General features: G+C 45.2%; 1 protein-coding gene across 4 annotated transcripts in view; it reads left to right on the top strand.

The window, feature by feature from the left end:
- The window catches only part of pstpip2 (proline-serine-threonine phosphatase interacting protein 2), a 115188-nt gene that overhangs the window by 43422 nt on the left and 47141 nt on the right, over positions 1 to 24625 (top strand). For 3 of the 4 annotated variants that reach the window (XM_080203173.1, XM_080203084.1, XM_080203202.1), the window contains exons 2-4: positions 804 to 904; positions 17150 to 17224; positions 23295 to 23329. In XM_080203173.1, coding sequence (XP_080059299.1) covers positions 852 to 904; positions 17150 to 17224; positions 23295 to 23329 — 163 coding nt within the window. In that variant the 5' untranslated portion in view covers positions 804 to 851. Of the gene's footprint in view, positions 1 to 555; positions 597 to 803; positions 905 to 17149; positions 17225 to 23294; positions 23330 to 24625 lie in introns of those variants that run through there. The other variant, XM_080203273.1, reaches the window with a different exon arrangement.

Genomic DNA, 24625 nt, shown 5'->3' with positions numbered 1-24625 from the left:
TAGATGGATTAGCCATGGTAAATGTGTGGTGTTAGGGGAATGTGATGAGGGCAAGGGCGTGGGTAAGATACACTGTCAGAGAGTCAGTGCAGACTCGATGGGCTGAATGGCCTCCTTCAGCACTGTAGGGATTCTATAACTCTGCATTTAATCTGAGTGAAAGCTAAGCAAAGAGATTTATCGAATGTTTATCAGCCACAATGCTGTTAATCAATGCTGGCTTGCTATGCCAGACAGCCTCTGCCCTTTCCCAGCAGTTCTGATCCAGTTATCAACTATCCCTAGCAACACCCCCGTGAATCCTTAGCCAAATATTTATTCAATCCGAAGAATATGTTTCTCTCACGCTAGATTTGGCACAGTGAGAAGTCTCACAACACCAGGTTAAAGTCCAACAGGTTTATTTGGAATCACAAAATAATGAAATCACAAAATAAACCTGTTGGACTTTAACCTTGAGTTGTGAGACTGCTTACTGTGCCCACCCCAGTCCAATGCTGGGATCTCCACATGATAGATTTGATAGTGGGGGAAACCTGTTGGCGCAGAACTCTCCACTTCCTGACATGGGGCACCATCTGTTTCTGTAACCGTTTGTGCGTGACGGTCCTAAGCCTGTCGGACAGAGGGAGAGCTAGTCTGGGGGGGAGGGAGAGCTAGTCTGGGGGGAAGGGAAATCATTTAGCACTTCCAATTCTTTTGATTCTCCAAGATGCCGTCCTTTGTAAATGTGAAATGTTCATTTTCAATCAGGTTTTTTTCCTTCCGACTTATTGGCATTTGCATTTTCTTTCTACTTCCAGAGTACAGACATAACCAGCGCTGTTGGCTATGATAATCTGATCCAGCACATGAACGATGGGCGGAAAACATGTAAAGAGTTGGAAGATTTTATCAAACAGAGGTACGGGACTTTTCTTGTGATTTACAGCTTTCCTTGAGCTCTACAGCTGGGTCAGGGGTCTTCACTGAGACTGTATGGCGTGGTGATGTTGGAGGGGGGTACACTGGACACTGGGCAGAATTTGAATCCACCCTGCGCTGTGGAAGTGGCTGCACACAGATTTACTGACCTGTTTCCCTGATCGATTTCCACCCACCACCATCTTAAAGTGACAGAGGCACCCATCTGACTCTGCTGGAATACGCTCATGAACATATGCAGTTCAGAGTACCGTGGGACCAATATGATTCTGCAATGGCAAGTGGTCTGGAGAGCAAAATCTGGCAGGGGAAATAAGCCCACTCCCTCGGCACTGAGTGTAAACCAGGATAGGTTTTGGATAATTCACTGGAATGGGACTTGCCGTTAGGATGGAAGGGTTAGGGGTTCGAGTTTTGCAACTCTGAGGTACAACCTCAGAGTGAAGGGCACTCCTTTAAAACTGAGATAAAGAGATTTTTCTTCAGCTGGTGGATCTGTGGAACTCAGTGCCACAGAAGGCTGTGGAGGCCGGGTCATTGAGTGTCTTTAAGACAGGGTTAGATAGATTCTAGATCAATAAGGAGGTCAAAGATTACAGGGAGAAGGCTGGAGAATGGGGATGAGAATAAGAACATAATAACATATGAACTAGGAGCAGGAACAGGCCATTTGGCCCCTTGAACCTGCTCTGCCATTCAATAAGATCATGGCTGATCTTTTTGTGGATTCAGCTCCACTTACTCACCCACTCACTATAATCATTAATTCGTTTACTGTTCAAAAATTTATCTATCCTTGGCTTAAAAAATTCAATGAGGTAGCCTCAACTGCTTCACTGGGCAGGGAATTCCACAGATTCACAACGCTTTGTGTGAAGAAGTTCCTCCTCAACTCAGTCCTAAATCTGCTCCCCCTTATTTTGAGGCCATGCCTCCTAGTTCTAGTTTCACCCGCCGGTGGAAACAACTTCCCTGCTTCTATCTTATCTATTCCCTTCATTCTTCTGAATTCCAATGAGTATAGTCCCAGTCTATTCAGTCTCTCATAAGCCAACCCTCTCAACTCCAGAATCAACCCAGTGAATCTCCTCTGCACCCCCAGTATATCCTTTCTCTAATAAGGAGACCAAAACTGTACGCAGTACTCCAGGTGCAGCTTCACCAGCACCTTATACAGCTGCAACATAACCTCACTGTTTTTAAACTCCATCCCTCTCGCAATAAAGGACAAAATTCCATTTGCTGCCTTAATTACCTGCTGCACCTGCAAACCAACTCCTTCAGATTCCTGCACAAGGACACCCAGGTCCCTCTGCACAGCAGCATGCTGCAACTTTTTACCATTTAAATAATAGTCCATTTTGCTATTATTCCTGCCAAAATGGATGAGCTCACATTTACCAACATTGTACTCCATCTGCCAGACCCTCGCCCACTCACTTAGACTATCTATATCCCTTTGCAGATTTTCAGTGTCGTCTGCACACTTTGTTCTGCCACTCATCTTAGTGTCATCTGCGAATTTTGACACACTACATTTGGTCCCCAACTCCAAATCATCTATGTAAATCGTAAACAATTGCAGTTCCAAAAATGATCCTTGAGGCACACCACTAGTCACTGACCAGAGAAAAGCCCATTTACCCCCACTCTTTGCTAGTTAACCAATCCTCTATCCATGCTAATACATTACCCGTAACACCGTGCACCTTTGTCTTATGTAGCCTTCTTTGGTGCGGCACCTTGTCAAATGCCTTCTGGAAATCCAGACACACCACATCCACAGGTTTCCCATTGTCCACTGTGCATGTAATGTTCTCAAAGAATTCCACCAAATTAGTCAATCATATCAGCCGTGATTGAATGGCGGAGCAGAGTCGATGGGCCAAATGGCCTAATTCTGCTCCTACACTTTATGGTCTTACTGAGCTGCTGCTGAAGTCTCGGGAACTATTTTCACTTCAGGATAAAAGGCATTGAGAATGTTTCCAGAGGTTTTGAAAATATGAAGGGTCGTTTCTCATTCTTTCCTGGCATGTGGGATACACTGGCCAGTTCAGTATCTGATATCTATCCCTAATTGCCCTTGAGTGGCTTGTTAGGCCATTTCAGGGGGCAGTTAAGTATCAACCACATTCAATCCTAAGCAAAAGCTGGCACAGTGGTTCGCCATGGTAAATGCGTGAAGTTACAGGGATAGGGTGGGGGGAATGGGCCTGGGTAAGATGCTCTGTCTGAGAATCAGTGTCGACTCGATGGGCCAAATAGCCTCTTCTGCACTGTAGGAATTCTATGGAAGCTGGGGCTGTCATCATTTCTTTCTTTGAACACAAGAAAAATGTAATTGTGCATGTTAAGTGGATTGACCATGCTAAGTTGCCCCTTAGTGTCCCAAGGTATATAGATTAGTTGGATTAGCCACGTTAAATGTGTGGGGTTACAGGGTGGAGGAGAGGGCCAGGGTGATATACTGTCTCAGAGAGTTGGTGCAGACTTGATGGGCTGAATGGCCTCTTCTGAGCTGCAGGGATTCTGTGAGTCTGGATATCTGCCATCCGTATTTGGCCTGGAGTTACACATAGGCCAGACCAGGTGAGGGTGGCAGATTTCCTTCCCTAAAGGACATTTGTGAATAAAAAAGGTTTTTATGGCAATGTCACAATTTTATGACACGGTTAACATTACTGGGATGGGTATATTTATATTTCAGATTTATTCATTGCTTTTTGATCAGTAAGGGAATCAAGGGTTACAGGGAAAGGGCAGAAAGGTGGATATGTTGGGTCAGCCATGATCCTACTGAATGGCAGAGCAGGCTCGAGGGGCTAAATGGCCTACTTCTATTCCTATTTCTTATGGTCTTATGATTTAAAATTGACCAACTGCAATAGTGGGATTTGAACCCATGTCCCCAGGGCATGCTTGCCTTCATTGGCCAGAGCATTGAGTTTAAAAATTGGCAACTCATGTTGCAGCTTTATAGAACCTTAGTTAGGCTGCGCTTGGAATATAAGTGTCCAATTCTGGTTGCCACACTACCAGAAGGATGTGGAGGCTTTGGAGAGGGTACAGAAAAGATTTATCAGGACGTTGCCTGGTTTGGAGGGCATTAGCTATGAGGAGAGGTTGGAGAAACTTGGTTTGTTCTCATTGGAATGACGAAGGTTGAGTGGAGAATTGATAGCAGTCTACAAGATTATGAGAGACGTGGACAGAGTGGATAGTCAGAAGCTTTTTCCCAGAGTGGAAGAGTCAATTACTAGGGAGTGCGGGTTTAAGATACGAGGGGCAAGGTTTAAAGGAGATGTACGAAGCAGATTTTTTTTCATAGAGAGTATTGGGTGCCTGGAACTCGTTGCCAGGGAAGATAGTGGAAGCAGGTACAATAGTGACTTTTAAGGGGCGTCTTGACACGTACATCAATAGGATGGGAATAGAGGGATATGGTCCCTGGAAGGATAGAGGGTTTTAGTTAAGTCAGACAGCATGGTCACTGCAGGCTTGGAGGGCTGAAGAGCCTGGTCCTGTGCTGTCATTTTCATAAATCATAGAAATCATAGAACCCTACAATGCAGAAAGAGGCCCTTCAGCCCATCAAGTCTGCACCGAACACAATCCCACCCAGGCCCTACCCCCATATCCCTACATATTATACCCACTAATCCCTCTAACCTAGGCATCCCTGGACACTAAGGGGCAATTTCTTAGCATGGCCAATCAACCTAACCCCGCACATCTTTGGACTGTGGGAGTAAACCGGAGCACCTGGAGGAAACCCACGCAGACACGAGGAGAATGTGCAAACTCCACACAGACAGTGACCCGAGCCCGGAATCGACCCAGGACCCTGAAGCTGTGAAGTAGCAGTGCCAACCACTGTGCTACCGTGCCGCCCTAGAACAATTTTCTTTGTTCTTTGGCATTGGCCTTGGCCTCTAGATGTCTAGTGACATTACCTTAATAGTCTGCCTTGATGGATTACATAAGGCAAACCTATTCACTTGGCAGGGGAGCCAGTACTGAGGCATCATTAATTAAAAATCTTCACTGAGAATGAGGATTGAAATTGAGGAAACCTCTTTATGCAGAGATTTATGAGAGTGTGTAAAGCTTTGTCACTGTGCATCACAAATGCTTCATTGAGAAGCACTTCAGTATGTCCCTAGCTAACTAAAGGTAGCGAGAGATGTTGAGGGGACGTACATTGTGTTGTTGAACAAACGAGTAGATAAATATTTGAAGCCGAAGAAATTGTTGGGTTAGAGAAAGCAGTGCAGTGAGATGGTCTGGAAATACTCACGGGAAGACCCAACTGAGACTCAGAGCTCAAGGGCCCCTTCCCCTCTATAGATGATTCCCTGGTGGACCAGATCGCAGTTCAGTTCTTAGCTAATGTCCACAAACAGTACTTTTGTTGTGTGTTGACCTTCTGCTTGGTGCCTGGTCACTACTGAGCCATTTGGTCTCAGACACAGCAGCAACGCAATCATAGAATCCCGACAGTACAGAAGGAGGCTATTCGGCCCATCAGGCCTATACCAACTACAATCCACCAGCCCCTGTTACCTTAACCTTCATTTATCTTGCTAATCCCCCCCGCGCTGGGGTCAATGTATCATGGCCAATGCACCTAACCCACACATCTTTGGACCGTGGGAGGAAACCAGAGCACTTGAAGGAAACCCATGCAGGAACAGGAAGAAAGTGCAGACCCCACACAGACAGCGACCGAGGCCAGAATCGAACCTGGGTCCCTGGCACTGTGAAGCAGCTGTGCTAACCAGCAGCAGTGCTATCCAAAGTGCCACCCTTGATTATAGGGACACAGCAGTTAGCCTCAGCATCCTTTTGGCCAGAAGAGAGTGTGTACAGCCGGTAGAAGATGGAGTCAGGCACAATTCCCTCGTGATGAAATGTTTTGCTGTCTCAATGCTCATCCGTGCAGAATGGTACATGGATGTGGCATTAACAGAGTTGCGGATAACACCATCAACGTCTCACTGCCCACAGGATGTGAGGAAAGATAAACTGTGTAACTCCAGACGCAGTGTCTTCTGATGAATGAACATTACACAACAGGAAACAGGTTTATGTTCTCTCGAGGTGGCAGAGCTGACTGCTGATGGCTAATTCAGGAGCTGCGCCTCTACAAAAGCTGAAATAAGGACATGGAACACTGGATACGCTAAGGTGGTCAGTCAGCATCTGTACAGAGGGAAACAGCATTAACATTTCAGGACGATGACCTTTTATCAGCACTGGGACAAGGTTAGAGATGCAGCAAGTTTTGTTCAAGTACAGAGGCAAGAAAAGAGGGAAGTGGGCAAGAACAAACAGGAAGACAGAGTAGTGGTGGAAGGGTGTTTTTCAGCATGGGGATCTGTAGCTAGTGGTGTTGCGCAGAGATCAGTGCTGGGACCTCTGTTGTTTGTAGTATGTATAAAAGATCTGAAGGAAAATGTGGGTGGTCTGGTTAGTAAATTTGTGGATGACACAAAGATTGGCGGAGTTGCTGATAGTGCCGAGGATTGTCGGAGGATACAATAGGATATAAATAGATTGGAGACGTGGGAATAGAAATTGCAGATTGCGGTTAACCGGACAAATGTGAGGTGATGCATTTTGGAGGACCAAATTTAGGTGTGAATTAAACTGTAAATGGCAGAACCCTTAGGAACATTAACGTACAGAGTGATCTGGGCGTACTGATCCACAGTTCCCTAGAAGTGGCAACAGGGGCGGCCAAGGTGATTAAGAAGGCATATGGCATACTTGCGTTCAACTGAGTATAAGAGTTGGGACATCATGTTGCAGCTATTTAAACCTTGGTTAGGCCGTAGTTGGAGTATTGTGCGCAGTTCTGGTCGCCACACTACCAGAAGGATGTGGAAGCTTTGGAGAGCATGGAATGAAAGTTCACCAGGATGTTGTGTGGCCTGGAGGGTATTGGCTATGAGGAGAGGTTGAATGAACTAGAATTGTTTTCACTGGAAAGACAGAGGCTGAGGGGAGACGTCTGCAAAATTATGAGAGGCACAGACAAGGTGGATAGTCAGAGGCTTTTTCCCAAAGTGGAAGTGTCAACTACAAGGGGGCACAGCTTGAAGGTGAGAGGGGAAAGTTTAAAGTAGATGTGTAGGGGAGGTTTTTCACACAGAGTGGAATGCACTGCCAGGGGAAGTGGTGGGAGCAGGCACACTAGCAACATTTAAGAGGCAGCTGGATGGGTACATGAATAGGGAGGGAATAGAGGGATATCATAGAATCCCTACAATACAGAAAGAGGCCATTCAGCCCATCGAGTCTGCACCGACCACAATCCCACCCAGGCCTGACCCCCGTATCCCTGCATATTTTACTTACTAATCCCTCCAATCTACACGCCTCAGGACACTAAGGGGCAATTTTATTAGCCATGGCCAATCAACTTAACCCACACATCTTTGGACTGTGGGAAGAAACCGGAGCACCCGGAGGAAACCCATGCAGACACGAGGAGAATGTCCATACAGACAGTAACCCAAGCTGGGAATCGAACCCAGGTCCCTGGAGCCGAACCCAGGTCCCTGGAGCTATGAAACAGCAGTGCTAACCAGTGTGTAAGGATCGAATAAGGGCAGAAGGTTTTTTTTAGTTTAGTTAGGGCACCATGCTCGGCGTGGGCTTGGAGGGTCGAAGGGCCTGTTCCTGTGCTGTACTTTACCTTGTTCTTTGTTCTTTCTTTGAATGCAGACAGCTGTGATGAACTGAGAAAATGGCTGATGGTGCGAGGCATTACCCGTCTCCTTTTCCATTTAACCCCGCCTCCCTTCTGTCTGATGACAAATCTTGCCACTTGTACTTTCCTCCTCGTCTCTCCCCACCCCTCATTTGCTTCTGTTAAACTTCTTAATCTTTTCCAATCCCAATGACCGGCCATTGACCTGAAATGTTAATTCCGTTTTGTTGTCTGCTGAAATTGCCAGACCTGCTGAGTCTTTCCAGCTGTTTTTCCAGGTTTGCAGAGTCTGCAGTATTTTGCTTTTGTCCGGGAGCTGTCGACAGGGTTCCTTTCAATAAGGAAGCACCTTGTCTTCCTGCAGATTTGGTTTGTTTCATCAGAGAAAAATCTAAGATCACGTACCAACCGGCCAGCAGTTTCTACAGATGTTGAAACAGAAGGGGCAATTTTCCAGCCCCATCTGCTCTAACCTCCCCCACCCCCCGCAACCACCACCTCCCCCTCCACATGCAAAGTTAACATAAGAACATAAGAAATAGGAGCAGGAGTAGGCCATCTAGCCCTTCGAGCCTGCCCCGCCATTCAATAAGATCATGGCTGATCTGTCGTGGCTCAGTTCCACTTTCCCGCCCTCTCCCCATAACCCTTAATCCCCTTGCCTATCAAAAACCCATCAACCCGCATCTTAAAAATATTTAGCGAGGCAGCCTCCACCACTTCAACGGGCAGAGAATTCCAGAGATTCACCACCCTTTGAGTGAAGAAGTTCCTCCTCAACTCCGTTCTAAACCGCCCCCCCTTTATCTTGAGGCTGTGCCCCCTAGTCCTACTGTCCTTTCTGAGCGGGAAGAGTCTCTCCACCTCTATCCTATCCATCCCATTCATCATCTTATACGTCTCAATGAGATCTCCCCTCATTCTTCTAAACTCCAATGAGTACAAGCCTAGTTTATTCAGCCTCTCCTCATAGCTCAACCCCCTCAACTCTGGTATCAGCCTAGTAAACCTCCTCTGCACTCCCTCCAAGGCCAAAATATCCTTGCGTAAGTACGGCGCCCAAAACTGCACACAGCACTCCAGCTGCGGCCTCACCAATGCCCTATACAGCTGCAGCAAGACCTCCCTACTTTTATATTCAATCCCCCTCACTATGAAGGCCAGCATCCCATTAGCCTTCCTGACCACCTGCTGCACCTGCAAGCTGGGTTTTTGCGACTCATGCACAAGGACCCCAAGGTCCCTCTGCACCATCGCCTGCTGCAGTTTTTCGCCACGTAAGTAATAGTCCTTCCTACCATTATTCCTACCAAAGTGGACCACCTCGCACTTGCCAACATTAAATTCCATTTGCCATTTCCTGGCCCATTCGCCCAGCCTATCTAGATCCTTCTGCAGACTCTCCACACCCTCCGCGCAATTTGCCGTTCCACCAATCTTGGTGTCATCAGCAAATTTCGACACCATACACTCGGTTCCCTCCTCCAGATCATCTATATAAATGGTAAATAGCTGAGGCCCCAGCACCGACCCCTGGGGCACTCCACTAGTCACCAACCGCCAATCCGAATAGCACCCATTGACCCCCACTCTCTGCCTCCTATTTGACAACCAGTCCTCTATCCACGCTAACACCCTACCCCCAACTCCATGCCCCCTTACCTTCTGCAATAACCTCTTGTGAGGTACCTTGTCAAACGCCTTCTGAAAATCAAGAAAGAAATCAAGAAAGTTATTAGCGTTATTAGATTCATGCCCAGCCCGGGTGTTAACTGATTACGATATAATTAGATATATTTACATATTTAATATCAGCTTAACACCATATCTTTTGGGAACATCAGATGTCCTGTTTTCCCCTCTCCCACTGCTGGTGTGCCTTGACACCGGCAGGAATCACTACTGGTCTCCAAAGACGGAAACCAGTTGTGAAGACCATGCCAGGGGCTCGGAGGCCAGTGCACCCCTCTGTGGTCAGGGACATGGTTGGGCAGTGTCCTGCCACTGATTCAAGGACAGTTTCTTCCCTGCTGCCATCAGACATTTGAATGGGCCTACCTTATCTTAAGTTGATCTTTCTCTACGCCCTAGCTATGACTATAACGCAACATTCTGCACCATCTCCATAACTCTCCCCTATGTACTCAATGAAGGTATGTTTTGTCTGTATAGTACGCAAGAAAGAAGACTTTTCTCTTTATCCCAATACATGTGTCAATAATAAACAAAATAAGAGGTAGTCGCATCCAAAATCAGAAATACAGACAGAAACAAAATACTTTGGCTTAACTGTTTCTTTAAAGCGTTCAGATTTTAAAAGAAAAGTCTGAAGGTGATTTGTCATCGTGGTGGATTTTCTGCTTTGCTTCTGATCAGTCTACTTAAACATGTTGCCATGGTATAAAGCTTAAAGAAAACCCATCTGAACCGATCCATTGCCAGTGTACAGTAGTTATCCAGGTCAGCTGTTCTCACTGTAACTGAGGGGCCTCGTGTTGATCCACACCACTTTCATTTTCTTGTTCTGGCATTGCCGTTAAAACGAGAAAGACCTGCATTTATATAGTGCCTTTTGCATCAGCAGCATGTCTCAGTGCCTTTTGCAGCAATGAAGTACTGTGAAAGTGCATTCACTGTTGTAATTAGGAAAAGCAACCACTTTGCACACAGCATAAACAGCAATGTGATCATGAACAGATGATCTGTTTTGTGTGATGTTGATCGAGGGATGAATATTGATGAAGACACTGGGGATAATTCACCTGCACTCAATCACGCGATAGATTCTTTTACATCCACCTGAGAGGACAGCTAGGACCTCAACTTAACATCTCATTTAAAAGAGAGCACCACTGACAGTGCTGCACCCCTTCAGTACTGCTACCAATTGAGCCATATTGATGGTTTTCATACCAGCAAAGGATCTGTTTGTCCCTTAAAGTTGTATTTACCCCCTAGTCCAGTGCCTGCACCACCTCTGACTGGAAGTATTCTGGATAGGTACTGCTCTACTTCAGTTATCTCTAACACTCTAGGTGGAAGTTTCCAAAAGAAAACACAGTGTCATCTTGGGCGGGAAACCTGATGTGATTCTTATTGGCTTGGGATCCCAATCAGGATCTTTCAGTACTTTGTCATTTTTTTCCAGGGGGGACATGTTTTGTGCCATCAGTAGAGGGACAGGGCCTAAAGACCCTGACCAGTCTGGCTCCTCGGAGGTATGGAGGTGCCTGTTTAAAGGGCGCCCCAATCCCAAATTAATGTTAAAGAAACCTCTTCCCCCACCCCCCTGTATGGGATCACCTATTGGCCTCAGTCTCTTCAGGTCTTGCCTCCTGGCAGTGCCGACCCGACAGTGCCAGGGTACTGCCTAACCATGTCCCTGACCACCTGAGGGCTACACTGGCCTCCAGGCCCCTGTCATCGCATCTGGTCTCTGTTTTTGGAGACCAGTAGTGATTCCTACCGGATTTGGGCATATTGGGCTGGAAGATTGTCCCTTCTGTTTCAATGTCTGTAGAAACTGCTGGTTGTCCTTAAATGATTTTGTGATTCATGTTGTTTCCAGAGGCAGGAGAACAGGTTGTTGAAACTGTGCAAGATAAATATGAATGGGCTCCAATATTTTACATATAGGATCTTAGAATTCAAAAGTAAAGAGGTAATCCCAAAGCTATTCAAACTGTTGACGAGGCTACAATTACAAAGGTGTGAACAGGCAGACTTAGGACATGGTAGGCTCCCGAAAACTGCATTGTTAGTTGAAATGTTGTGTCAGAATCAATTTCCCCAAAGGAGTAATGTTATTAATGGATTGATTCCTGAACCAAAGCCTGAAATCACTCATGGGCCACCCAGTGGTGTTAGATGCTCTCAACTCTTTCTCCATTAAGTCACTGAGACCTGCTCACCTTTGCAGAAGTTCCTCGGTTAGTGTGGGGGAAATAATGAAGCCACCAATCACTGCCTGCTTAGCCTTGCGAGTCTGAATGCATATTAGGCGATGTATTGAGAGCTGTCACGACCATTGTGCCAAGATAAAACCAAACATTGGCTTGCGGGTGGATTAACAGATTAAAACACTCATTTTCCAACCAAATAAAGACAGTGGCTGAATGGCATTGTTGAATCAGACAGCGGCTCAATCAGTATAAGACGTCAGTGCTTACATGTCAATGTGTTGTTGTAGCGCCATAAGGTCAAAATTGACGTTGTAAAGTTGAAACAGGGTGTCAATTTCTGAATGACCCAAGTGCCATGCGTCGTAAGTCGGACAGTGTAAAATCACTGTACACTCTTGGCTGCTTTACTTCAGGAAGGACTTCTGATTGATGCCTGGCCACAATGTGGGTGCAGAAGGAATTCCGCAAGCTGACTGCATAGGTCAGATACCAGACGAAGATTAAAGCTCTGCTTCTACTTTAGACAGAGCATGACTCAGTTGTTACATATTTGTGTTACTGGAACATGCCTGACGTCTGATCCACCTTAGCTCAAGACTCCTAATGAGCTGTTTTGAAACACAAAGATGTGAAATCTGGGATGACAAAGCAGTATCAGCAAACTTCCTGGCTTCTGGCCATTCAACTAGGCATAATTTCATTGTACCCAGTGCCTAGATGGAGAAAGTAAAGTACCTGCCAAAATTGATCCGTTGGAATCATGGGCATGTCATCACGTCCACTCTCTCTTCAAAGTCACTCGTATGTGAGAAGGCGATGGCCTAGTGGTGTTATCACTATACTATTAATCCAGAAACTCAGTTAATGGTCTGGGACCTGGGTTCGAGTCCTGCCACGGTAGGTGCTGGAATTTGAATTCAATAAAAAAAATCTGGAATTAAGAATTTACTAATGACCATGAAACCATTGTTGATTGTCAGGAAAAACCCATCTGGTCATTAAAGTGAGAGATACAAAAGTGTCCAGCAGGGGAAGTTTTTTCACACTGGTGAGTGTCTAGAACAAGCTGCCAGAGGTAGTAGTGAAACTTTTAAAAAACATTTAGACAGTTACAAGGGTAAGACAGGTATAGAGGGATATGGGCCAAATGCAGGCAATTGGGATTGGCTTAGAGGTCTAAAGAAAGGTCAGCATGGACAAGTTTGGTGGAGAGACTCTTCCCGCTCAGAAAGGATAGTAGGACTAGGAGGCACAGCCTCAAGATAAAGGGGGGGCGGTTTAAAACGGAGTTGAGGAGGAACTTCTTCACTCAAAGGGTGGTGAATCTCTGGAATTCTCTGCCCGTTGAAGTGGTGGAGGCTACCTTGCTAAATATTTTTAAGACGCGGGTTGATGGGTTTTTGATAAGAGAGGGGATTAAGGGTTATGGGGAGAGGGCGGGAATGTGGAACTGAGCCACGACGGATCAGCCATGATCTTATTGAATGGCGGGGCAGGCTCGAAGGGCTAGATGGCCTACTCCTGCTCCTATTTCTTATGTTCTTATGTTCTAAGTTGGGCCGATGGCCCTGTTTCCATGCTGTAAACCTCTATGACCTCTATGGTCACTAACGTCCCTTAGGAAAGGAAATTTGCCATAGTTACTTGGTCTGGCCTACATGTGACTCCATAACCACAGCAATGTGGTTGCCTCTCAACTGCCCTCCAAGGGCAACCAGGGATGGGCAATAAATGCTGGCCAGCCCACATCCCAGGGATAAAAAAAACGAGCTGATTTAGCTAGCCCTACATTAGGATCCTAGCTAGCATCACCATAGCAACATCAACATCAATCTAAGCATCAAGATGAGGGGCTCAACACCACTTTCCCAGAGCAACTTTGGTTCAGGAATTAATACACTCTTCCCCAGCAAAGTTCATGTCATAAGAAGAGCTTAAAAGCTTAGCACACAGCCTTTTGTTTCTGGGTTTTTTGAATTCCAGCTGCTCCTGAGATCAAACTGGAAGTGATATTTGTGGATCTAGAACATAGAACAGTACAACACAGTACAGGCCCTTTGGCCCTCGATGTGCCGAGCTATGTCCAAAACCAAGATCAAGCTATCCCGCTCCCTATCATTCTGGTGTGCTCCATGTGCCTATCCAATAACCGCTTGAAAGTTCCTAAAGTGTCCGATTCCACTATTACAACAAGCAGTGCATTCCACACCCCAACCACTCTGAGTAAAGAATCTACCTCGGACATCCCTCCTATATCTCCCAACATGAACCTTAAAGTTATGCCCCTTAGTAACAGCTGCATCCACCCCTGGAAATAGTCGCTGCACATCCACTCTATCTATCCCCCTCATCATCTTATAAACCTCTGTAAAGTCGCCTCTCATCCTCCTCCGCTCTAAAGAGAAAAGCTCCAGTTCCCTCAACCTTTCCTCGTAAGATCTGTTGTCCTCTTAGCTTCCTCCTCACAAACACTGTGACACTGGTAAAACCGGGTTAATGAGGAATAGTGGGAAAGTGCAGTTATAAATAAGTGAAACTAAGTCTGCAGTAAATGGAGAAGTGGAATGAGATTGCAGCATTTTCCTGTTCCTACTGCAGTATCATGATTACATTGTGTCACTGGCTGACCAAGATGTTGAAAGACTTTGAACAGGAATCACAGAGTAACTTTCTGACTGTTGTCTGGGTGAGGAGGAGTGGGGCAGGGGTTGAGGAGGGGGGGTAGATTAGGGGGTGGTTATTAGGTCGGAGGTGGTATTAGCAGAAAGTCTAGCGACTGAAATGAGATTGCGTAGACTAGGCCTGTGTTCACTGGGGCTTTGATTTGATTTGATTTATTATTGTCACATGTATTAGTAAACAGTGAGAAATATTGTTTCTTGCGCACTACACAGACAAAGCATACCACTCATGGAGAAGGAAACGAGACATTGCAGAATGTAATGTTACAGTCATAGCTAGGGTGTAGAGAAAGACCAACTTAATGCAAGGTAAGTCTATTCAAAAGCCTGATGGCAGCAGGAAGGAGATCAGTGGCGTAGCTGGGAGGTGGGAAGTGGGGGCTGGGGGGTGGGGGGGTGGGGGCTGGGGGGAACTGCAGGGGACAACTGCTCCCCCTGAGCACATTTTTCAGAAGCGGTGCCTTTTATACTCACTAACTCCCGCCCACACCCAACCCCCTGACTGACAGCTCGATGAACCAATCCAAAGCACGGCTCCTCACCCACTAACTCCTGCCCAAACCCAACCTCCTGCCTGACAGCTCGATAAACCAATTGGGACCACGACTCCTCACCCACTAACTGAAAAGTTTACGGAGAGGCTGGAACCTGTATTGGGAATGTACATAACCTAGGAACTGAATGGCAGAAACACTCCTGTAAAGTGCAGTGAGGTGAGCAGATAAACACACCAGTACTGGTTTGTTAATTAAACCGTATCTTTTAATTCTGTCACAAAGTTGAGCCAGAAGTTATGAAGTTGAAATGTCCCATTTCTCTGTTGAAACTAACTATCTCGCAGCACTCCTGAGATTATAGTGTCAGAGAGAATTATTCATTGTCCATCCTACTGTCTGCACACGAGGGGATTTTGAATGCCTTTTGAACTTTGTGCATGGAATTCATTAATTACAGCCTACCTGTGATTATTGATTTTTTTTAAAAAAATGTATATTTTGTGGTTATATGTTGTGGTTTATGGGGAAGACCCACACCCAACCCCCTGACTGACAGCTCAATAAGCCAACCCTAGGACGAAACGTGATCCGCCGCTCCGCCAATCCGGCACACGGGAACTCACTTAGTGTTGACTGACAGCTGAGTTCACCAATCACAGCATGGCGCGCCCACAAGCTCTGCCAATCCGGACACGGCTCCTCAGCCCTGCTCCATCAGTGGGGCAGCCCGGTCTACGGATGAACATCGGGATTCAGCAGTAGTCATTTTTCAGGAGTGGCGCCTTTTCAAAAATAAACATCCTTTCAAAGGAAAGAAAATAAATTACTGAGAAAAGAACGGCTGTTTTGCGTGCGCATGATGACGCCAGACTGTGATGATGTCAGCATGGGGCGGGGCCTGGACAGGGCAGGTGGGGATTAGCAGAATAGAAATGAGAGGGTGGTCATTTTTATTTTGTGGCACCTTTTTCACGTGCTCGCTCCCCCTGATCTTCGAACCTGGCTACGCCACTGAAGAAGATGTTCTTGAGTTGGTTGGTACGTGACCTCAGATTTTTGTATCTTTTTCGCAACAGAAGAAGTTGGAAACGAGAATGTCCGGGGTGCATGGAATCCTTAATTATGCTGGCTGCTCTGCCAAGGCAGTGGGAAGTGTAGACTGTGTCAATGGATGAAAGGCTGGTTTAGAAGGAGAGGAGATCTCATTGAAATGTATAAAATCCTGACAGCACTGGACAGATTGGGTGCCAGGATGATGTTTCCTCTGGCTGGGGGAGGACCTATAACCAAGGGTCACAATCTTATTGTCCACGGTAGGGTAGAAATCCATTAGTGCTTTCGACCACAGAAAGCTGTGGAGGCCAAATCGCTAAATATGTTTAAGAAAGAAGTAGATTTCTAGACAGGAAAGGCATCAAGAGGCGTGGGGAGAGAGCAGGAGTATGGTGCTGAGATAGAGAACCAGCCATGATCACATTGAAGGGCTGAATGGCCTACTGTTGCTCCTATTTTCTATGTTTTTGTGAATTGCATGGCAGCTTCAAAGAGTTGGCGGAAGCCCGAGGAATGGCACAAGCAGGGGAATAGAATGTACCAGCTTGGATGTTTAAGTTGTACAGAAAGCAATCTGGAGGACTATGCACAGCTTTGATCTCATTTAAGGAAGGATATAAATGAGTTGGAAGCTGTTCAGAGAAGGTTCATTTTACTGATGCCTGAGATGGGGTTATCTGAAAAGGAAGGGTTGGACAGGCTGAACCTGTTTCCATTTGGAAGAATGAGTGGTGATTTTAGTCATAGAGGTTTACAGCGTGGAAATAGGCCCAACTTGTCTATGCTGCCCTTTTGTTTTGAAACCCCTCAGCTAATCCCAATTGCCCACATTTGGCCCATATCCCTCTATACCCATTGTACCCATGTAATTATTTAAATGCTTTTTAAAAGACAAAATTGTACCCGCCTCTACTAATACCGCTGGGGCAGCAGCCCGAGTGCTTGTGATTCAAAATAAACCTATTGGACTTTAACCTAGTGTTATGAGACTTCTTACTCTTCTCAATTAAAGCTAATCTTGTTAGCAATATAATTAACCCTTTGATGTTAACAGACCTCATTGTTAACAAGACCATAAGAGAAAATGCTGGAAAATCTGGCAGCGTCTGTAGAGAGAGAAAAAGCTGATATTTCGAGCTGGATCATACAACAAGACCTTATGAGTTTATATGACTGAGTGGGTGTGTAGACATTGGGTTCATAGGTCCCGGAGGTTTCATTAATAGATACATGCATTCCACGAATTATTGGTTCATGTCAAGTGAAAAAGGAAAATTGTTTATCTGGTATTGCGAGGACTAAGTCCTCTGTCCAGAAAAAACATGGTGTGTCTTTTACTGAGAGAAATAATGAAATTGCATTTCTGTCAACCAGGGCTTCCATTGAGGAGAAATACGGAAAGGAATTGGTTTCATTGTCGAAGAAAGTGTGCGGACAGAATGAACTGAAGTAAGTTCCATTCATGTGTTTTTAAGATTTTTATTTTGCTTGAAGCTCTGGAATATTCCGATGGGGATCAAAATCCTGTAAATCACCTGCCAAATGCCCCCAGAAAGGATGGCTGACACAAAGGGTGGTGAACCTTTCATATTGTGGCAACTCCACAATAATATGGAAAAAACTGAAAGAAGGAGGAAGGGAGGAGATTAGAATCCTGTCTGAACCCAATGTTAATAATGAGCATTTGGTCTGTGTCACATTCTTTGTTTCTTCAATGTAGCAGGAGTTGAAGGGAATCCTCTTCAATTAAGAAGTCTCACAACACCAGGTTAAAATCCAACAGATTTATTTGGTAGCCTGAGTTTTTGAAGCGCTGCTCCTTCATCAGGTGAGACTCTGAAAGCTCGTGATTCCAAATAAACCAGTTGGACTTTTACATGCTGTTGTGAGATTTCTTACTATGCTTACCCCAGTCAAACGCCGGCATCTCCACATCATGGCTCTTCAGTTAAGATCTAATAACTTGATTGGTATATGGCACATGGTATGAAGGATTCCGTTGGGGTAGTGTCACTGGACTAGTAATCCACAAGCCCAGCCTACTACGAAAATATAAACTTACAAGTTAGGAGCAGGAGTAGGCCACTCAGCCCCTCGAGCCTGCTCCACCACTTAATAAGATCAGGGCTGATCTAATTGTAACCTCAACCCCACATTCCCTCCTATCCCCAGTAACTTTTCACCCCTTCGCTTAGCCAGAATCTATCTACGTCTGTTTTAAAATATTCAAACTCTGCTTCCAATGCCTTTTGCGGATGAGCATTCCAAAGGCTTGCCAGCCTCCGAGAGAAAGAAATCTCCTTATCTTTGTCCTAAATCTAGTTATAGATTTTCCACACAAGGAAACATTCTGTTCACATCAATGCTGTGACAAAGCCTCGGTATCATATGTTTTAATCAAGTCATCTCTTACTCTTCTAAACTCCAACGGATAAAAGCCTAGTCTGCCCAATCTTTTCTCAAAGGCAACTAGCCAAGTCCAAGTGTTGGTTTGGTAAAACTTTTCTGAACTTCTTCCAACACATTTGCATTTTTCCTTAAAGAAAAAGACTAATACTGTACACAGTACTCCAGATATCAAAGAACAAAGAACAAAAACAGCCCGGGAAACAGACCCTTCGGCCCAACGAGCCCGCGCCGCCATTTTAACATTACCAGTCCCCCCTCCACCCATGACCCATATCTGTTGTTTTATGGCCATCCACATTGAGGGAAACTAATTTAGGGACGATCTATTACCTCCAATCAGCCTAATAGCACATCTTTGGGGTGTGGGAGGAAACCGGAGCACCCGGAGAAAACCCATGCAAGCACGGGGAGAATGCGCAAACTCCCACAGGCACCGGCCCAAATCCATGTGTCTGCACAGCAAACAGTGATAGTCACTGAGCTGTCGTGTTGCCTGGCATCTGGTCCAGTTTAAGCGCACACACTAACGACATGAAACACTAGGCTACTCTCGAACATTCAAGAGCAGCCCAAGTACGACCCATCGCGTGTATGCCCCTCGTTGGACAACAAGGCGGACCGACTTAAAACCTGTGAATTAAAAGAGAAAAACATTATTATCATACCATATCCTTTTACATTACCAGGGACATCCCAATACTAATGAACCTTATTTAAAACAATCTCCTACATCCTCCCATCTCCAACCCACTCATGTGCCTGTCTAAGTTACTCTTAAACAACTCTAGCGTGTTTGCCTCCACCACCTTACTTGGCAGAGCATTCCATACCCCCACTACCCTCTGTGTGAAAAACCTCCCTCTAATATCTGTGTTATACCTCTTCCCCCCTCACCTTAAGCCCATGGCCCCTCATACTGTGCATCTCTAACATAGGAAATAGCTTCCCTCTGTTTACTCTATACCCTTCATAATCTTATGTACCTCTATTAGATCCCCCCTCAGTCGCTGTCTTTCGAGGGAAAACAGCCCCAATTTGCTCAATCTTTCCTCATAACCCAGTCCTTCCACACCAGGCAACATCCTGGTAAACCTCCTCTGCACCCTCTCCAGAGTCTCCACGTCCTTCCGGTAGTAAGGCGACCAGAACTGGACGCAGTACTCTAAATGCGGCCTAACCAACGTTCTATACAACTGCAACATTAGACTCCAGCTCTTATATTCTATACCCCTTCCTATAAAGGCTAACATACCATAGGCTTTCTTCACAACCTTCTCCACTTGCACTGCCACCTTCAAAGACTTGTGCACTTGCACCCCCAGGTCTTACTGCGTTTCTATACTCCTTATGGGCTTACCCTTTATCATATAACTCCCCCCTACATTATTCCGGCCAAAATGCATCAGCTCACATTTATCCGGATTAAACTCCATTTGCCATATATCTGCCCAATATACCAGCCTATCAATATCCCATTGTATTGCCAGACACTGCTCTTCACTGCCCGCCAATCCAGTCATCTTTGTGTCATCTGCAAATTTGCTGATTGCACCACTTACTCCCTCTTCCAAGTCATTTATATATACTACAAAGAGAAGGGGTCCCAGTACCGAGCCCTGCGGCACACCACTAGTGACAGACCTCCAGCTAGAAAAGGACCCCTCCACTACTACTCTCTGTCTCCTCTTAGCAACAGTAAAACGTCTGACAACACCAGGTTTTAGTCCAACCGATTTATTTGATAGTAAACTCACTAGCTTTCGGGTTAGCCCCTGACGAAGGGGCTAACCTGAAAGCTAGTGAGTTTACTATCAAATAAATCGGTTGGACTAAAACCTGGTGTTGTCAGACTTTTTACTGTGTTTACCCCAGTCCAACGCCAGCACATCCACATCATGTCCTCTTAGCAAGCCAGTTCTCAACCCATCTAGATACTTGGCCACGTGTCCCATGAGCCTTAATCTTTTCTACCAACCTACCATGAGGGACTTTGTCAAACGCCTTACTGAAATTCATATAGACAACATCAACGGCTCGTCCTTTGTTGACCGTTTTTGTCACCTCCTCAAAAAATTCTAACAGATTCATAAGGCAAGACTTCCCCTTTACAAAGCCATGCTGCGTATCCTTAATCAGATCGCAACGCTCTAAGTGCTCATACATCCTATCCCTAAGAATCCTCTCCATCAACTTGCCTACCACTGACATCAAACTCACCGGCCTATAGTTACCCGGGTTATCCCTCCTACCCTTTTTAAACAACAGTACCACGTTTGCTATCCTCCAGTCCTCTGGGACCTCACCTGTGTCCAAAGAAGAGACAAAGATTTGCGTCAGGGGCCCAGCAATTTCATCTCTCGCCTCCCTAAGCAGCCTAGGATAAATGCCATCAGGCCCTGGAGATTTATCAGTTTTAATGCTACCTATAAGCCCTAACACTTCTTCCCTCGTAATCGATAGTTCCTTCAATTGGTCTAAAGCTCCCTCGAAGACCGTACCAGACATCAAGCCCCACTCCTTCGTGAATACCGACGCAAAGTATTCATTCAGGATCTCCCCCATTCCCTCGGACTCCAAGCACAATTCCCTTCCTCTGTCCCTGAGGGGACCAATTTTTCCCCTAGCCACCCTTTTGTTCCTAACATAGGAGTAAAACGACTTTGGATTTTCCTTAATCCTACCTGCTAAAGCCATTTCATGCCCCCTTTTTGCCCTTTCAGTAATGCCCTGTATAGCTGAAGCATAATCTCCCTACTTTTGTAATCAATTTCTCTCGCAATAAATTCTGTTAGCTTTCTTAATTATGTTGCTGTACCTGCAGACTAACCTTTTGTGATTCATGCATTAGGACTCCCAGATCCCTCTGTATCTCAGAGCTCTGTAATCTCTCAGCATTTAGATCATTTTTTAAAATTTTTCCTGCATTGGAACTTTGCCTCTTGGGCAGTGCCAAGGTGATAATGCCCAGAGGGCACCCCCCAGTGCCTGACCCTCTGTGGGGTCTTGATTGCCCCCCTTCACTCCAGCAGTGTTGGGCAGCCAGTTCCTTGCAAGTGGGGAGCCTCTGTAAACCTCGCTAGAGTGAAACACTTCTGGCAGGAGAGAGATGCTAACAAGCCTGGAGACTTCAGTCCCAGGCTCACTAATGGCACTTAAATTATGTTAAAATTAGACCCTGCATCCAGAGCTGGGATGCGCTTAGGCCTGGATGTCCAGCGTGAATCCGTGAATCAGCCGCTGCTACAGCCTCCCGGCATGCTGCACTGAAAAAGCAGCACAGCGGAATAGAGAAGCCCACCTCCCCCTCCCCCCCACCCCCCCACCCCCCCCCCCTCAGTATCTTTAACCCTTTCATCCAAATTGTGTCTATAAATTGTCAAAAGCTGAGGCCCCACCACCGATCAATGTGGCACACCACTCATTACATTTTACCTACCAGAAAATGACTCATTTATGCCTACTCTCTGTTTCCTGTTAGCTAACCAATCCCCTATCCATGCCAATATGTTACCCCCTACACATTGAGCTTTTATTTTCCACAATAGCGTTTGATATGGCACCTTATCAAATGCCTTCTGGAAATCTAAGTACAGTACATCTACCAGTTCCCCCTTTATCCACAACACGTGTTACTTAGTCAAAGAACTCCAATAAATTGATAAAACATAATTTCCCTTTCACAAAACCACATTGACTCTGCCAGATTACCCTGAATTTTTCCTGTAATAACATCATTAATAATAACTTCTAACATTTCCCCAAGATAAATGTTGAGCTATCTGACCTGGAGTTTCCATAAAGTAGTTACATTTGATATTTTTCAATCTAATGGAATACTTTGGGGATACAGGTTCAAACACCACCACTGCAGCTAGTGGAATTCAAATTCTGTGAATAATTTATAGAATATTTAGCTATCCTCAGTATTGGTAACTATGACAACTACCATCGATTATTGTAAAAACCCATCTGGTTGTCTAATGATTTTCATAGAAGGAAATCTGCTGTCCTTACCTGGTCTGGCCTAAATATGATTCCAGACCCACAGCAATGTGGTTGACTCTTAACTGCCCTTTGAAATGACCTAGAAAGCCACTCAGTTCAAGGACAATTAGGGAGGCACAGCAAATGAAGTCCTTGTTAGTGATGTCCACATCCTAAGAAAGATTAAACAAAAAGGCTACAATTTATAGCTCCTTCTGCATTATTTGTGTACTTCCATTATATTTCAGTTCTTGGTTTCCTATCTGCTGGGTCAGAATAGATCATTGACCACGCATCATAGTTCCCCTTACTTTGTGTTTGTTCTTGGCATTTCCCCGTGCTACTTGCTGCAGATCCACGATTGCTCAGAAAAAACGATAATTAAGTTGATTTATTAGTGAGTGTAAAGGTCACTCAGTGGGTCTGCCAGGTCTTCAGAGGCCATCAGGAACTAGGATTGTAGGTCACACTGAGGGTAAAAGAAACAGCTTCCTTTTTCCTGGTGGGCATGATGACAACCTGGCTGTGTCTACTGTGGCTTCTTCCTCTGTTGCTGCCTCTCTCACAAATTGTGGGTTTTAATTACCGATTAACTACGCTAGTAATCCAAAGGTCAAGAGTTCAAATGTCTTAATGGCAGGTTGTGAAGCGAAACTCAATGAAGCTGGTAATCTGTGGATCAAAAATGACTGAAATTGATAGTGAGCAGAATTGGTTCGCTAAAGTCATTCCTTGCCACCAGACTGGCCAGCATAGAATCCAATCCCACAATATTAGGTTAATTCTTAACATCCTCTGAAGTTGTCCCTCAGTCAAATTAACAAATAGGGAATAAATTGAAAGTACAAAATACTGTCTGAAATATACTGGCGTTGTGAATGCAAAGAAGGCTTGTTCCACTTTAAGGTTACTCCTAACGAGGGTACAACTTGCTACATGCCTCTATTCCTATAAAGGGAATTTAATAGTTAGTTGAATTCACACCTACAAGTGCAAAAGCAACATTTGAAGTTTGTAAGGAGCGTGGATATAATGATATATTTCAGTGACTGTCAATCGCTGCCTCTGCACTGATTATATCTTATCATTCTGTCTGCTCAGTCTTCTATTTTTCTCCCTCCTCTAGCACATTGAAGAGAGCATTTGACGTCTTTAAGCAACGTAAGTATTTATCTTTTCTCAGCTGTGAGTGAGGAAGTGGTGAATTGATCCCAGTCTTCTGCTAATGTTACTTTGAACTGCATGGGAGAGCTGTTTTAGTTTGGATTGTGAGGCTGGTGTTTGTGCGTTGGCTCCCGTCACGTACACTGTGAAACTCTGATCAGGTAATATAGGACAATGGCAACAGTGTCAATTCACTGCTATGAACAACCATGATGACAAGAGAAAGAGTTGAAACATTGGGACTGATTTTATTAACCAACGATTTGGAGGAGTTTTTTTTAACATTTTAAATCATTAAATAGAATGTCTGTTGCTCCAGCTGAGGAGGCTAAAATCAGTGAATTGGATGTACTGAGAGGCCATCATGTTGTGTGACTGGATCCTTCAGTCTTGAACTGTTAGCGTGGGACCTGTAGACAGACTAGAGCCATTATCTGGTATCTGCTTAACACTTTTCATTGGTACTATATTTAAACAGGTTACAGAGTACGCATGTTGCTCCTAGGCCTCATTCCAACTTCTCTCTTGCTTGTCTCACACAAGACTAATTGACGTCATCATCAAGATGATGACATCCTTAACATTAATTGCAATAATTAGCATATCGAATCTGCTAACCCTTCATACTGCACTGGATACATGATCAAATGCAAGAGAGTTAGCATAGAGAGTAGAAGAAATTGTTTGAAACAAATAGAGCCGGGGGGGGAGGGGTGACCAAATTTCCATTAGTGAAAATGGGGGCAAGCTGAGGTAAAACTCCCTCACAACAGAAACAAACTTCCCTTTGCAGCTTCCATACTGTATTACCAGAAACACGTGAAGCAACCATACTGGTACCCTTTCTCCTTAAGCAGACTCAAACTGTGCTGATTGTGGGGTAGAGCAGACACAAACTATACCAAACGCAGGGCACAATGTCAGATATAGGACGCATTTGCAAACCTAAATTCGTTCTGCTTCTGCAGAATAAATGGGGAAGCTGCAAATTGGGACATTTGAACCATTTTGAGGAAATGGTCAGGAGACTGGGACATGTAATGAAAAACTGGCATGTCCCAAAACCCAGACCATTCTCCCCAACTCAGGGGCTGGATATTTGGCCCCATAGCGGCCGGGATCAGAAGGATGTGGAAACCGAAATGCTGGCCTGGGTTCCAGTTCCCCAGCTCCATCCTGCCTTTGGGCCTTTTTACAGAGGTGAGTACACTGAGAGCACAGGTCAGATATCAGACAAAGATTAAAACTGTCTCAAAGTCAGCCCTTTATGTGCTTTTAGTTTAGACAGAGCAT

This window comes from Carcharhinus amblyrhynchos, chromosome 1 (assembly GCF_965287045.1).
Source record: "Carcharhinus amblyrhynchos chromosome 1, sCarAmb.v2.hapA, whole genome shotgun sequence".
NCBI lineage: Eukaryota > Metazoa > Chordata > Chondrichthyes > Carcharhiniformes > Carcharhinidae > Carcharhinus > Carcharhinus amblyrhynchos.
Note: the sequence above shows the minus strand (reverse complement) of the source record. Positions and strands in the feature narration are given on the sequence as shown.